The 16040-nt window shown below is 40.1% G+C and overlaps 1 protein-coding gene across 1 annotated transcript; it reads left to right on the top strand.

Annotated features, from left to right (window-relative positions):
* Positions 1-8263: 8263 nt before the first annotated feature.
* On the top strand, positions 8264-15624 carry LOC119911502 (transmembrane 4 L6 family member 5-like). The gene is made up of 5 exons (XM_038730398.1): positions 8264-8627; positions 10625-10690; positions 11887-12038; positions 12150-12336; positions 15208-15624. Exons 1-5 carry the CDS (start codon positions 8436-8438, stop codon positions 15208-15210), a joined length of 600 nt encoding a protein of 199 aa, XP_038586326.1. The 5' UTR covers positions 8264-8435; the 3' UTR covers positions 15211-15624.
* The last annotated feature ends 416 nt before the right edge of the window (positions 15625-16040 follow it).

Below are 16040 nucleotides of genomic sequence, written 5' to 3'. Positions count from 1 at the left end.
GTGTATGTGTGTCAAAGTCAACAATCAAGAGAAGACTTCACCAGAGTGAATACAGAGGGTTCACCACAAGATGTAAACCATTGGGGAGCCTCATAAACAGGAATGCTCATGATCCAAAGCATACCACCTCATCAGTGAAGCATGGTGGTGGTAGTGTCATGGCGTGGGCATGTATGCCTGCCAATGGAACTGGTTCTCTTGTAGTTATTGATGATGTGACTGCTGACAAAAGCAGCAGGATGAATTCTGAAGTGTTTCGGGCAATATTATCTGCTCATATTCAGCTAAATGCTTCAGAACTCATTGGATGGCGCTTCACAGTGCAGATGGACAATGACCCGAAGCGTACTGTGAAAGAAACCAAAGAAGTGGAATGTTATGCAATGGCCAAGTCTATCACCTGACCTGAATCCGATTGAGCATGCATTTCACTTGCTGAAGACAAAACTGAAGGGAAAATGCCCCAAGAACAAGCAGGAACTGAAGACAGTTGCAGTAGAGGCCTGGATGAAACCCAGTGTCTATGCGTTCCAGACTTCAGGCTGTAATTGACTGCAAAGGATTTGCAACCAAGTATTAAAAAGTGAAAGTTTGATTTATGATTGTTAATCTATCCCATTACTTTTGGTCCCTTAAAAAGTGGGAAGCACATATACAAACTGTTTTAATTCCTACACCGTTCACCTGATTTAGATGTAAATACCCTCAAATTAAAGCTGAAAGTCTGCAGTTAAAGAACATCTTGTTCGTGTAATTTCAAATCCATTGTGGTGGTGTATAGAGCCAAAAAGATTAGAATTGTGTCGATGTCCCAATATTTATGCAACTCCAGTGACCGCAGCAAGTCAGTATGGAAGAGTCTATACGTCATAAGCATATGTTGACAGTGGTGTGTAATTACTCTCACTGTCAGAAGGGGGAGACAAGTTCCACACTTACGGTTTAAGCAAAGCGCTTTGTTGCTTAAACCTTCCACAAATGGGACTCTGGATCCTGCACTTTGTTAGCCCTAACTCCACCCTGACCACCTCACAGCGACTTTATGTGAGTATATAAATGTAGCGCTTCATTCATTCAACATCTTCCCTCTGAACATTATCCAGCAGGGTACCCGTGGGGTCTTAAAAGTATTAAAAAAGTCTTCAATTTCATATTCCAAAAAATAAGGCCTTTAAAGTATTAAATTTCAAGTTGGTGGACGAGGCTAAGGACAGTGGCGCTGAGGTTAGCACAACAAGCGGATTGAAGTGCAAGTCAGTCACAGTGTAATTTATACGTAGGTGACGGCGTAGGCTACAGGGCTACACAGAGGCTACGCCGTCGCCTGACGTGCACCTCCTCTAAAATGTAACTATACGTCGAGTCGGCGCGGGCCGTAAGCACTGTGATTGGTCGGCTGGGTAGCCTCGCAAGGCCTCCGAGCCGACCGGAAGTACCCCGTGCTTTGAAGTAACATTTACTAGTGGCCAAAACGGCGGCTGTAACACAGTGAATCAATATATTTGACCATCGCAACCCGAGCGAAATGACTTGTTTCGCTATCAGAATTGGCTCCAGTCGGTCGGTAACATTTGAAAAGGCTACAACTGCCAATTTTACCCCCATTTACGTTAGCTAAACCGGAAGTTAGCCTGCTCAGCCGGCAAAAGTCAACACAGTGGACGCTGTAGCACTACTAAAATGTTTTATTAAATTCACGTAACTTTTTCATTATACGGCAGTGAAGTTGGTATTAAATTTTATCCTAAGTGGTATAAGTCTTTTTAAGTCTTTATTTAGCTTTGAGAATCCTGGGGGTACCCTGTCCAGGCAGTGATTACGTTTGTCAGCACAGTGTAAATTGGAAAACAATTTAGTAATTTGCAAATGTCCTTTCCAATAGACAATGTTGATTGAGCAGAAAAATACAACCTCTATAATTAATATAATTTAAATAACAATACTTTAATTTCATTTCAGTCATTGTTGAACCTGTGTATGTAAATTCCATGTCCTTTTTTCCAGTTTTTGCAGCAAATTCTCAGCAAAGTCTAGCCAAATTTACCTTGCAGAACACAGGAGTTGCTTGTGCCTCAGTCTGTTTGTTTGTGTTACAGTGTGACTTTGGTGTTTTTAATTACCCGATTAAGGCAGCGGTACACCAAAGAGGTAAAGTTTTTGCTAAGGGAGTCTGGCGACAAGAGCAAGATAGCAATTTTCTGGTTAAACAAAACCAACATCTAAATCTCTATTGAGATCATTACTATAATGTTGTCAGACACTTAAAATAGCAATCTGAGCCCATCAAAAACAAGCACTTTAGTGGATGTACTAATAATTCGGCTGTACCCTAGCATGTAATTTGTACATCCAAAAGACTTCCCATTGGTTAAGATTCCTTTGTCTGTCACCTTTTCTCATTGAAGATGGGATGTGGTCAATACCAAAGCCTTGTAATGTAGAAGGGTTACTGTTGTGTGGAAGTCAGTTTACATTACCTGCTCAAGATTCAGTAATGTAGCCGTCATGCACACGTGTTGTGGCCTGGGTATGAGTGCCACCTGACTTAGAACTATTTAAAGGGGCTATATGTAAGTTTTTGATTTTAATAAATCTAATTTTTATTGTCTTATTGTCAATGGGCTCAAAACTCACATAGAAATGAAGCACACGCCTGTTTTCTCCGTTGGCTATTATCAGCCACTATTCTGCTTTTAATGTAAGGTCTCCGGGATTCAGCTCTGTGCGCGCTCCAGAGCCTCTCTCTGACTACAGCAACAACACGGCAGCTAACGACATGCAGTCCACTAACACCATAAAACAACCGGCTCACAGCAAAACACAGGCTCCACGTACGGATACAAAATAACAATAAAGGTTTATGTGCTGAAGCCCATCAGCTCCTGACTGGTGAACAACCTGCAGTGTTTGACAGCGATGTGCTCATGTGTGTTTCTCTGTCTGCAGAATCAGGACCTGATGTGGCCCATTCTGCGTCCAGACCTGCCACACTGCTGCGTTTATATGTGTTTATTTCTCTGTTCCTCTCTGTGCTGGAGCTCTTTAAGAACTTGGTGTCTTGATCCAGATTATTATTAAATTGGTTGAATAAGAGTGTGTTTATTCATATAGTGTATATAGCTTATTATTTCAATATATTTACTGCACATCTGATATTTATATTTTACTCATGGATAGGGACGTAAGGCTACTGTATGAATGAGCACTTCAGAGATAATGATAGTAATTAGCCATATATGGCTGGTCTGGTTGTATACTACTCAGGAAAGATTGTGAGACAGTTCATTTTAATGAACGAGATTTGAATGAACGAGTCTGTCAAAAGACTCGAACTTGCCATCACTATTACTCAGGTACACAACTTCTCCACCTCTCAATCGCTGTAACAAACATGACCCGCATAATATACAACCCAGAGGAAAAGCCATCCACTAACACTACAGTAAATTTACTTACTGTGGTCTTTATTATTATTATAAAGTGTGACACAATCTCGTTCAATGTTCAGCCCAGCTCACTACCCGTTTCGTTATCATCCAACACATTTAGCTGTGCTGACATTGCTGAGCCTCTGGTGAAAGATACACAGATAGTAAAGATAGCTACTTAAAGCAGCAGGCGAACTAACGATGTAGCACGTCGGCTAAATGCAGTAAATGTAACATTATCATGTAATGAGCACATGGATTAGTTCAACCTGCAGCTGATAAACCTATTGCTGTAACGTTGCAGTAGGGGTTTACCTGAGTTTCCAGCATGTTGTGTGAAGCAGTCTCCCTGTAAGTCTATAGCCGCTGTCACTCTGCCTTTTTTTACGGGAGGATTGTGCCAATATGCGGCTCGCTGTGCTGAATGAAGTAACATTACGGCGCCGGTGTTGAGCTGCCTCTGAGACGGGAACGTTGAAGTAACAGAGCCTGATCATGTCTGTGTGAAAAGCCACAGCCTGCATGCTGGTGTTTCTGCGTTTATTTTGGTATTTCTGTTCGAAAGTGGTTGTGTTTCGGATTATGCTCGCTCATGAGTTCAAGCGAGCACGCTTACGAGCACATGCCTGGTTGCAGTTAAAACCGGACCGCTAGTGGCAGCTGGAAACTACATAATGCCCCTTTAAGTGTTCATTTTAAGTCATTTAAAAAGTTTTTTCACCTGTGGCATTGCACTACATTATCCAGTGTGTTTCTGTTTACTCATTGTAGTGCTACTGCCACTACAATTACTACAACTCCTTAGTACTTATTTCTGTGGCCTTACTTTAATTGCCTCTCTGTCATTGCACTTTGTATTTCCATTACTTGTTATACCCTTCTTATCTTCCTCCTTCTCAACTCCTACTGCACCCATAACCTTCTGAGGAGAGGGATCTTTCGCAAAGGATGTCCCATTTCCCCCCTTCTGTGCTAATTATGATAACACACTGCTTTATCACCTTAGTGTGGATGATGCTGTGGCAAGTTTGTGGGTGTGTCTCATGTGTATCAGAAGTGGTAGTACCAGGCACAAACAGGAGATATTTATAACCACCTTAAAGCAGTGTGACTAATAAAACCTCATAAACTTCACCTGTCACACTGTTATGTAATCAATCGTCATTTGGGAGGGGCAGGATAGTTCCAAGTGAAAGACAGGTTGTAATATTTATGGAGTAAAAGAAGAATATTAGTCTATTGAAAAAAAATCTGTTGTTAATTCATTTTTTTCCTAATGGCTATTATACCTTATTAATAAACAACAATAAGGCTGTTATATACAAGTCTAAACTCCAGAGTCCATTATTAATTAACTTAGTCTTTTATTGTTTGTTCCTTCATGACCTTTGAAAAAGTGGTGTGACAAAATAACCTTGACTCATGGTCTAGTTACCAGTTTTCTAGAGTTTTCAACTGCATATCATGGTATCCAGAACCTCCACTGGTTCCCTGATCCAATTCGAAGTCCTTCGCCTCACTCATAAAGCATACCACAACCAGGCCCCCTCCTACCTCACTGACCTGCTCCACCACCATACTCCTTCCTGAAGCCTCTGCTCAAACCTCCTGTCTCCGCCACTCAGGACTAAGCGTCGAGCCTTTTCCATAGGTACCCGATCTGTCTGGAACTCTATACCTAAACACATCCATGCTCAAAAAACGAAAACCCTTCTTTTCAGAACAGCTTTTAATATATGATCAACGGTTGGGTGTTGTCTATATATGTGTTGCTATGGCAACTGGTAGCTGGGTTGTAGAAGCAGCAGCCGGTAACTCCTTCAAACATCGCTACAGTTTTGTTTTTTATCTGCTATTTCCGTGTTACCTCTGACATTAATACAGTCATTGGAAGATGAAGTCATCAAAGAGCAGCAGACCACGATCCACCCGGCCCAAACAACCAGACCAGGCGCCACAGCAGGTGCCGTGATCGCTCAGAGGAGAGGAAAGAGAGCCAGGAGAGGAGCCATGCTGGCCCAGCTTGGACTTATTCTGCTCATAAAGAGCCAGTCTGGACAAAATGGGACCCATGTTGACCAGACAATGGAATTCAGAGACTGCTGTGCCCACATTGTTACAGAGACCTGCACCATCAACATCCCGGATCAAGCACTCAGCAGGTGGTCCATGTTCAGAACTGTCAGCGCAAGACTCTGGCAAGATGAGAGGAGGTGGACTCTGTGTTTTACATCGATGATGCTTGGTGCTCAAACACAGTCAAGATGGACTCCAAATGTCAGACTGTTTATTGTGAAGATGAAACTTTCATATTATCATCTGGCCGTTGCTGATTACATTCACCCCAGATGAAAATTCAAAAAATGCACTGTGGAATGTTCGGGGTGTATACGTGTATGTAAATATGTAAAATGTGTTACCATATTTTAACATAGGCCTACAATTAATTATATGTTGTGTGTGTAGCATGAAGGAACTACAAATTTCTATTTCGTTTATGCAGCCTTGTGCTGTATAATGACTAATAAACCTTACCTTGTATCTTGTATAGCATATATAAATGGTAAAAAAACATGTGCGAAAACATGTACTGAAATTGAATTGTAATAACTGATTTTGAATTATAAGAACTGAATGTGAATGTATGTAGAAAGTTGAATTTTCAGTGAGGATTAAATACAGTTTCAGAGCAACTGAATCTAATGTCAAAATATTGCAATCAATTACAGGTTTGTTGTAATTATATTCCAAACTCATAAATTATATTTCAAATTATTCAAGTTAAACAAAACAAATTCAAATTATGTGAGTATAGTCCTTGACTTCATGTCCAATGAATCCTGTTCCATGACCTTTGATCTCTTCTGAACCAGTGCTGTGACTGGATTTGGGAATACCCGACAAAAAATCACAGCATGACTGGGTAGGGGATACAAGATTAAATGGACGACAAAATCACGAAGAGATACACGAACATGGTTCAGTGCTTAGGATTGATATGACTTTGGAGTCTGTTGCCTGGATATATTGTATGTAAACCACCCAAAGATAAAGTCAGGGCTCCCAAAAGAGAAACATACTAAACTGTATACCTATGTTCTCCTCTTCCTATATTGAGTATCCATCATGTTCATCATTATTAATTATACCACACAGTTAATTTTTGTTAAACTTCAAGGCCAGGCGATGATGGAAACAATGACTCACTGTGACCTGGTGATGCTGTGGACCTGTTAGACTGGAGCTACATTTATCCTTCAAGCTTTATGGCTATATCCGTGTATATTCTGATACACACACAACCCTGACAGATGTTGGTTAGAGTCCATCTCCATAATCTCTACACATTTCAATAGTGCCATAATTCACTGATAAGGTAGTCACATCACAAACACACTCTCTCTCACACACACACACACACACACACACACACACACACACACACACACACACACCGGTGCTTCTACAAACAGCTCTTTATCAGTGTTCTATGACTGTGTTCTGATAAAACATACTTCATGTTAAGGTTAAAGGAAAATAATTAATATACTGTAGGCCGTTAAAAAAGAAAACGGCGACACGGAGGCTGAAGGTGCATCTCTGACAGAGAGGGATGGATCTGACTGGCTGGATGAGGATGTGGAGACGGCATATATTCTGCATCAAAGCCTCAAACCCATTTTGCATTTTTTCTGGACTCTTCTAGATGTATGACTGAGTAGTCATCAATGTAATACAATAAATTGCCATATTAATATTCACTATTATTGCACTGGGCACCCCCGTGGCCTAAGGGGTTAGGAGACTTGTCCCTAGCCATCTCCTCCTGTCCTTTCTCTTCTGTCCCTGTCCAATTAAGGAATAAGATATCCACCAAAAAAAGTCATAAAAAGGACGCCCGTGTTAGGATTACTAAATTACATAATTAGGATCTCAAAATGGTAATGATTAATTAATATTAAAACCAGTAACATTTGTTTGGAAACACACGTCCTGTTTTGAATATTATATTTACCATGTCAATTGAAAAAATTACACAGCAAATTTTGGCTTCATGTTATTTACACAAATTTGACCTCCGGAAGTGTTTTCTACATTTTCTACATACACAACGGAATGAACAGATGTCAGCTGTAGCTATCAACATACAAAGAACTGTTTGTTTGGAGTTCGTGTTTGTGTGACAGCTCAGATTTGGCTCCAGTTTATCTCCTTTTCCTTATTTCTGTACTGTACGTTTTAGCTTTGGGATAAGAATTTAGCCAATAGCACACCGAACCGAATCACTATTCACTCAAACAGATGTCTCACCACCGAGATCAAATTTGTGTGTTTGTGCCCACCTTCTTCCACAAACTGTGTAATATTGCAAAACGTGTCTTGCGTTCAATCTCAACACACCATTAGCCAAGATATTTTCATATAACCCCAATCCCAACGTCTGTTGATTAATAATATAATAACAAAACTCAAAATGAAAAAAACAGTTAAAGGAAAAATTCCTCAGATTTGTAACAATGTTATAAAAAACCAGCAGTCAGTTGTCCATTCTGTTATTTGCTATTCAGTGCTTAATCAGAAGTGTTATGCTCACAAAAAAAATTTTAAACTGTGGACTACAAACAAATGGTTTTGATGACTTTCATGGAAACAAATGCACACAGCACACACCCATGACATAAAGCCTGGATTGTAATGGGGTTGATAATCAGGCTGCATGTCCTTATCTCCTGTGGCTCCACCTTTATACCCTCCACCCACTAAAACTTCAAATATATTTAAACAGTTCTTCAATTCCCTTTCTCTGACATTTGATGCATGTAGTGTGATAGCTAACAATTATCAAATTTTAGCATTTTATCATCTTTTCTTTTTGCAAGCGTGTCAGAAGAATAGGTTTGACCGATCTGTAAGAGTCTGAATATTGACGTTGGCGGAGTACTTGGGGTTTGAGACATTTTCAGCGTTTTGAATTTTTAGCAGTTTTTCCTTCCATCTGCCGGCATCATGTGTACAGGAGCATGTTCTAAGTTTGTTGCCGTCCCTCTTTACGTCTTGGCTCCAGTGTCAATCATCTGCAACATCATGCTCTTCTTCCCTGATTTTAATACAAAATTTGCAGCCGAAGATGAGGAAGGAAATGAACAAATCACTCAGGAGGTCAAATATATGGGAGGCCTGATAGGCGGCGGAATCATGGTGAGTAGATTTGATAAGATTACATTCAGTGCAAATAATATCAAGGCTTCCAAAGAGGTTTAAACTGTTCAAAACAGAGCCTTGCTAGTGGGATTAAGTTTGCAGTTATATTTAATTCAGTGGGTTAGTAGTTAGTGGTTTATTTCAGTCCATTTAAGTTTAGTTGACTTTACTTCACTTCACTTCACTAGAGTCTAGTCTAATGCAGGGCTGGACTGGTAATCTGGCATACCGGGCAAATGTCCGGTGGGCCGACGCACCTTTGGGGCCGGTGTAACGTAAATTATTTATTTATATAACTGTTTTTAAAAAACGGACCAACGATCAGCCTTTAAAGCATGGACAGCGGCCCATTGGGTAATTTTCTATACTGACATTGGCTGGCCCAATCACATCTCTTACTACTCCACCCCACTCTGCTCTCTGTTTCTTGTGTAGACGGAGGCCGCCAAATGCGCGAAAATAACCTATATGTTTGGCTGCAGTAGCTTCAACAGTACCCTGCATAGTGCAGGCACAGACACTTGAAGGAGTAAAAGAGCTGTGGTGCCCACTGCCAGGCAGAGGAGGAGGCCTGTGTTAATTAATTCAATTCAATTCAATTTTATTTATATAGCGCCAAATCACAACAACAGTTATCTATACTAGTACTGAGTATACTATAGTTATCTATAGCGAAACAGAGTGACAAAGTGACAGGGCCGAGGGACAGAGAGAGCAGGAGGAGAGTGGAGGTGAAGTGGTAAGCATGGAGTAGCTCAACCTGTAGGGAGGGAGGATCATTTACACTGTGGGACATGTAGCCACCACTTTTTGAAAGCTTTTGTTAAAAATGTTCTGAAATATAGGTTGCAGCAAGAAATGTTAATTAACAAATGAAAATGCTATGAGAAAGGTGTATTTGCACTTAAGAAAACCTGCAATGCAGTGTAAATACAGAAGAAACCTCCGTGTTGTCCAAAAAAAGTAACTTAAGCAAAAAATAATAATAAGCTACTGATTGCTGATTTATATTTTGTTATCTTTCTATGTTCTGAATTGCCACCTGAATTTTGTGCTTCCCTTTATAAGAATACAGACTTTTCCAACAGAAATTGGTGCAGAAAATGTCTCCAGAATGCAGCAAATTAAGTGTTTAATGCTAAAAATCTTCTGGGGGAGGACCCCCTATAACATGTTTCACATTTTTTCTAAATAGTAGGTCTATTAAAATTATTTAATGTCTTGTAGTCGTGGACAACAAACTTGTGCAATATCACGTCTCCGTGTTTCTTCACACCCCTAATTTGACCCCCTAAATGGAATGATGGTGTATTGGTGAGGGGTGTCCGACCGATTTTGGTGGGCCGCCTCAGCCAAAAGTGCCAGGGATGATTTTTTGTCCCAGTCCAGCCCTGGTCTAATGTAGTAATCTGTGTTGTATTCTCTCTCTCATTAGCATTATATTCACTTCTGTCATGTTATACCCCTCTCACTGTCACCTTGCTATAAGTTTTTGGTTCAACCTTTGACTGCTTTACAGATATGTCTATATACTGTAATTTGTGATGTGCACATATGGCCAAATTCACATAACAAAACACCTTGTTTGTCATTGCTTTTCAAAAGGACCCATAAAACCCATATGAACATTGAGGAAACAATATGAGTGTTTTCTTTCCACCCCAACCTCTCTGAGAGGTTTTATGGTGACATAACAATGTCATGCTGCTTCCTGTGTTTCTGAACAGTCATTATTCACTTAACCACAACAAAGGTTTCTTGTAAGGAAAACATGTCTTGATCATATTTGCCTTTTTAGAGAGATTACAGTTGAGATGGGCACAGGAAACAGTGAAGAGACAGTGTGAGGGGATGACATGCAACAAAGGTCCCTGGCATCAATGTCATCTGTGGCTCTGGACAAGTTTTGTCGAGTCGGAGAAAATAACTCTGATGATGTCCTTGTTTCTCTGTTTTCTTGTCTTTTTCCTCTTCCTTTTTCTGTCTGCTGTCAGGTCCTAATTCCTGCCATCCACATTCATCTGACCAGTGCTAAGAACTGCTGTGCCAACCGTTGTGGGGTAAGTGTGTACAGTTTATGGGCACTGTCTAAATTACATTTTTTCATTTAGCTGACGCATTTAACCAAAGCGACTTACAATTGCTATATATGTGAGAGGTCAATGTCTTTGGAGCAACTAGGGGTTAAGTGTCTCACTCAGTGACACATTGGTAACACACAGTGGGTACGCAGATCTTCCACGCCAAAGGTTTGTGTCTTATCCACTATTCCATTGCCACCCCGTAAATTAAATGTTGCTGTTCTCTTGTTACTATGGAAAGCACATTTTGGACGAAGCAGTTCTGCAGAATACACTCAAGCATGTAGGCATTACAGTGTTTGTGTACAGTGCATCAGCAAGGGGAAACTAGTTTGACCACCAAGCTATCCAAAAGTCCAAAACAAATTTCCCTTTGGGGACAGTAAAGTATATCTTATCTTATCTTATCTATGGACTCATATTATCACCATCATATTGAGATAGTATCTTCTAGATGTAGCTGAAATACTGTGGTCTCTCAAGCAACTTTTCTCTTTAAAGTGTAATTTCTTAACATGTGCATATTTAAAACACATTTGTATTCTTAAAAGCGTAAATTTCCAGACACAAATTTGCACAGGTTTTAATTATTTCAGTAACGTCAATCTGACTCTGGCGTCCTCTAGTGGTTGTATAAAAAAAAGCACTGCGCAGCTTCTCCTCACATTCATTCTATGTCTTGTAATGCGACAATAAAGAACTTGAAGTGATCCAACCTGATCATATGAATGATGGATTGTGTTCTAATTAAGGCTGCTTCACAGTCAAACAATATCATACGATAGTGCACCTGTTACCTGCTGTTAGGGATTGCGCCAGCCATGCCGCTGTAGCTAAGATGACCTATTGAATATCTGAAGGCTATATACACTATATGATGCCAGGGTTTGGAAAAAAATATTATTGAATTTACCGTTGACGCCTGGTCCCTGCATTTTGAAATTCATACTGTAGTGAAGTAAATGGAAACCAGTAGTTCCTGTCTTAATGAATAAACCAGCTGCTCTATAAAAAATTCAAACAAGCCCTATAACCAAAAATGTATTGTCAAGCTAAATTCTGGTAAGAAAATGTCAAATGTCAGTGTCAGTGTCATGGTTTTATCTGTTACTTCCTGCACTGCTCATGCTCTTTGTCGCTCTTTATACTGACTCCACTGCGTGTGCTCCATGCAGATGTTTCTGTCCATTGGTTTTGCAGCAGTTGGTGTGGCGGGGGCCGTGTACAGTCTGAGCGTTGCGGCCCTGGGCCTTGCTAATGGGCCAACGTGCTTCTGGAGCAATGAAAACAACCTCATTCCAAAATGGGGGACACCCTTCGCCAACAGGTACAGCAAGTCTTTATGGATGTTTTATATTTTCATTGTATATTCATTAAATAATATTTTAAATTTGTCTCTGTGATGTTTGACAACACTACTTATTGCCATCCTTTCCAGTAATGGGAGCTACCTGACTGACAAGGAAATGTGGAAATGGTGTCAAGTTCCGAAGAATGTGGTTGAATTCAATGTGGGACTCTTCTCCACACTGCTAGTGGCAGCATGCATAGAGCTTGTCCTCTGTCTCATCCAGATGGTTAATGGACTGTTTGGATGTCTCTGTGGGACCTGCTCCGGCAAGGAGGTGAGGCCAGAGCAGACTGAAGGGTTCAGCACCGTTTGTCTTTTTTGTTTTAAGCATGCCTCCTGACAGGAAGTTGGATCAACCAAACAGCTTTTATGATGCACATGGCTACACATCATTCGCATCAGCTCCTCTGCAACCTGCAACGTGAATCACGTCTCTTAAAACTTTAAATAAGCCAACGCTGACTTTTGGTTACCCACAGGATATGAACCCTGTTCTCTGGGGTGAAACTCCTTTGTTTGTTAGACACATCCATCCATACATCCATCCCACGTGGACTTCCTGCGCATCTCATACAGACACTGAAGGGGTGTAGAAGGTACCAGGGCTCAATGCATATACCCTAAAAAGTAGAATTATTTGAAGCACAAAAGTGGTTAGCACTGTCGCCTCACAGCAAGAAGGTCGTGCGTTCAAATCCTGGTTTCCCCGGCCTTTCTATGTGGAGTTTGCATGTTCTCTCCGGGTGCTCCGGCTTCCTCCCACCATCCAGAGACATGCAGGCTAGGTTAATTGATGTCTCCAAAATTGTCCTTAGATTGATGATGAATTGATGAATGTGAGTGTGAGTGGTTGTTTGTCAATGTGTATCCCTTCAATGGACAGGCGACCTGTCCAGGGTGTACCCCGCCTTTCACCCAATGTCAGCTGGGATTGACTCCAGCCCCCGCGACCCTGTACGCAGGATAAGCGGTTGACGATGGATGGATGGATGATGTTTCAACACAGTAGCATAAGGAAGTAACAACAGGCCCCAGTGCAGGCTAATATGATGGGCCCTTGGGCTCCACAGTTCCGAAGCACATGCTCACACACGCACTGTGTTCGTGTCTAGAAGGGAACCCCATATTGGCACATTTGTGTGCCTTGTTTCCTTATTGTGCATGGTTTAACAACTGATAAGATTATATGAAGTAAATACCTAACCTTAAATCAGTTTCTTTTCATATTAACATATTAAATTGAACAGTTCTCTTTATGTACTTCTCTCCAACACAGACAAGCGCTGCTGCTGCAGCTGCAGCTGTGTCACCTAGACCATTGTATTTGCAAAGTACAGAAGTCAAAAAGAAAATTATAAGGAGCATGGCCAGTGTTGTCATTGTCAAAATCCTGAAATGTCACTACAAACAACTGAGTGCAGGGGAAGTGAGACTTTTTCGGGTATTCAGTCAGTACAGTAACCTCCCAAATCCACCACATTCCTCTTTGACAGAGACGCAAGACATATTGGTGAATAAGAAAGAAAAGCGGCCTACTTAAAAACAACACCATGTGGCTACCACCAGCCAGCTACGGCGCACATACGGGTTTAACCCCCACAAACACACACACTCTTTACATTTCTTGAATCAACCTTAACGTTTGCAAAAAAGTACTTGCATTTCTCGAATCAGATCGTGCAAACAGCATCACAAAAGGCCATAAGCTAAAAATCCTTTATGTATCAGTCAAAAGTAGAGGCATATTTATGTCAGTGAACATGTCATCAGAATAACAATTCCTTGTGTCAAACAAGATAGTCAAAATCTTAAACTATGTTGTCAATATAACACTGTACTTTATAAGTATTATCTTATGTAAACTATGGCTAAGGTTTTGATGAATTATTGAAAACGCATAAGGCTGCACTTTTTCTGTGTGGCATTTATCAATTTCAACAGTACAAAGTTATACATTGCAAGAAATTGGACAGGAAAAAAGCAAAACTACAAATGTAAATATGGGAAATACCCCTTACTGACATTATTGTCTGTTGGGCAAAAGATTCTCATCTACATCACAATGAATATCTTCAACAATTCAAAAAAAAGACAAATAGGAAATATGCTTAACAGATTATGACAACGTGTTCAACCATTTTGCATGAAGTGACTTATGCCTAGATGTTATGGGGGTTAAGATTATTCAACAGAGAACCAGTGTAATATATTGTGATTAACATGACATAAGCAATTAATAATGTAGGTAAAACAGCAGACAATTGTACATAATAATTTGCATAAATGTGTCAAAGCATTTGCAAAAGTGACTACATCATGTGGAGGTTGAATAAGTAGTTCACCACAGTTCACTTTAAGGGCTTAAGCCCAAGAACCACCCCTCCTGGTCAGAGTTGATACGCGTTTCTACTGTGGCCTCACAGCAAGAGATTGCCTTGCTAAGCAACGCTTCTGTGGTCCTGTATAGAAGCCCTGCTAAAACCACAACTGTGTCTTGTTCTAAACTGATGCATGTCTGTGCTGGTGACCATAGAGGAAGCTCTCTCTGTTCAGCTGCCTATTACAAGATTTTAGTTTCTAACTGAATCGCTGTGGTTTGGAGTTCAGTTTCACACGTACTTTCCTCTGTACTTTTCTTTCAGATCAGACTTATATGAAGGTTTGCTGTTTACTTTCAGGCGTATTGGTACTGTATTCATTTATATTGCTCACTGTGTCATCAAATAAAGTAACATTAGACTGAAAGAAAAGGGCAAACTGCACTCTTGCTCCTGGCTAGTTACACCCTAAAGGACTTCAGTGAGATTTAATTTAAAAAGTAGAGCCTGTTCTTTTCTATGGATCATCCTCACAAGTAAAACCCTCAAAAATGCAAATGAACATAGTGGTCTGCTTACTTTACTGCAGGCAGAACAGAAAACTTAAATAGTCGCCATTTCTTTGTTGTGGGTTTAACATGCTGACATAATGATGCTTTCATAAACCATCCATGTAGGGAGAATTTTATTTGACTTACTGGTCACAGTCAAGTGCACTTAGACTAATGTCTTGTTCAGAGACACAGACACCAGGTATTTTCAGTTTATGTGAGTGAACTGTGGTCCAGGCGTGTAAACTAACCCGTCTCTCTGTCTTTTCTCAACAGTAAGCTGAAATACAACTCACCATGACTTCTTGAAAAAAAAGGAAGGGGAACACCATCAACTCTGTTTTCATCATTACAATCATTATCTTTAACATCGCCATTATCATAATCTGCTGCACCAGGCAATGATGGGATAGGAGTTAAGAGTCCTAATGAATATAGATTACCCATTGTTCAGATGGCCTCTGGTTTTCTGTTTGTGCCCCAAATAATCGTCGTTATTACACATTGTTCAAGAGGTATGACTGGGATTATCGACAAATATAACTTTCTTAACAATTTCTTTGAATATTACTATTTCATTGTTGTCAGATTACACTGATCGTGGAATGTAGATGGAAGGACTGATGTAAGCTATTTTGTGTCTGTAAATTTGTATGTTTTAAAATATTTTGTATTAAAGCTGTGAACATAAGATTTCATTGTTGCTGGTTACAAAACAAACTATATCAAAGAGACGCTAACAGAGGATTTAGAAGAAGCTAAACCTCAATTAACTGAATCTAGTTGTCTACTTGGTGTCCAGAATACTTAACCACCATTTAAGCAAAAATACACATCCATATAGAAAAATGTGACAAGTTGTCATTTATAAATACTAGTATGACAATCTTTGTAAACATCAGAAACAACTGTAAAGCCTGGTATATATTGTCACTTCTTTTCTCCCGTCTGTCTTCACCAACTAAATTCAATTTATTTAAACCATCAACCTGTATCTCAGACCCCATGCCTACTTACAGTTTTTTTCAGTCGCTAACAAGCGTTTGTCCAATCAGTTGTCACATTTTCAAAACTCTAAACACAGTTAGCACAGCCTCGGTCTTTTGTGG

The sequence above is a fragment of the Micropterus salmoides genome, unplaced genomic scaffold (assembly GCF_014851395.1).
Source record: "Micropterus salmoides isolate LMB-PRFRI ecotype aquatic unplaced genomic scaffold, ASM1485139v1 Ms_hic_scaffold_2, whole genome shotgun sequence".
Classification (NCBI taxonomy): Eukaryota; Metazoa; Chordata; class Actinopteri; order Centrarchiformes; family Centrarchidae; genus Micropterus; species Micropterus salmoides.
This window is presented reverse-complemented; position numbering and strand designations above follow the sequence as displayed.

Coding starts and splice junctions, on each gene's coding strand:
- LOC119911502 (XM_038730398.1), top strand. CDS start 8,436: ATGTGTACAGGAGCATGTTCTAAGTTTGTTGCCGTCCCTCTTTACGTC. Junction 8,628..10,624: donor TGATAGGCGGCGGAATCATG/GTGAGTAGATTT, acceptor GTCTGCTGTCAG/GTCCTAATTCCTGCCATCCA. Junction 12,039..12,149: donor GGGACACCCTTCGCCAACAG/GTACAGCAAGTC, acceptor CATCCTTTCCAG/TAATGGGAGCTACCTGACTG.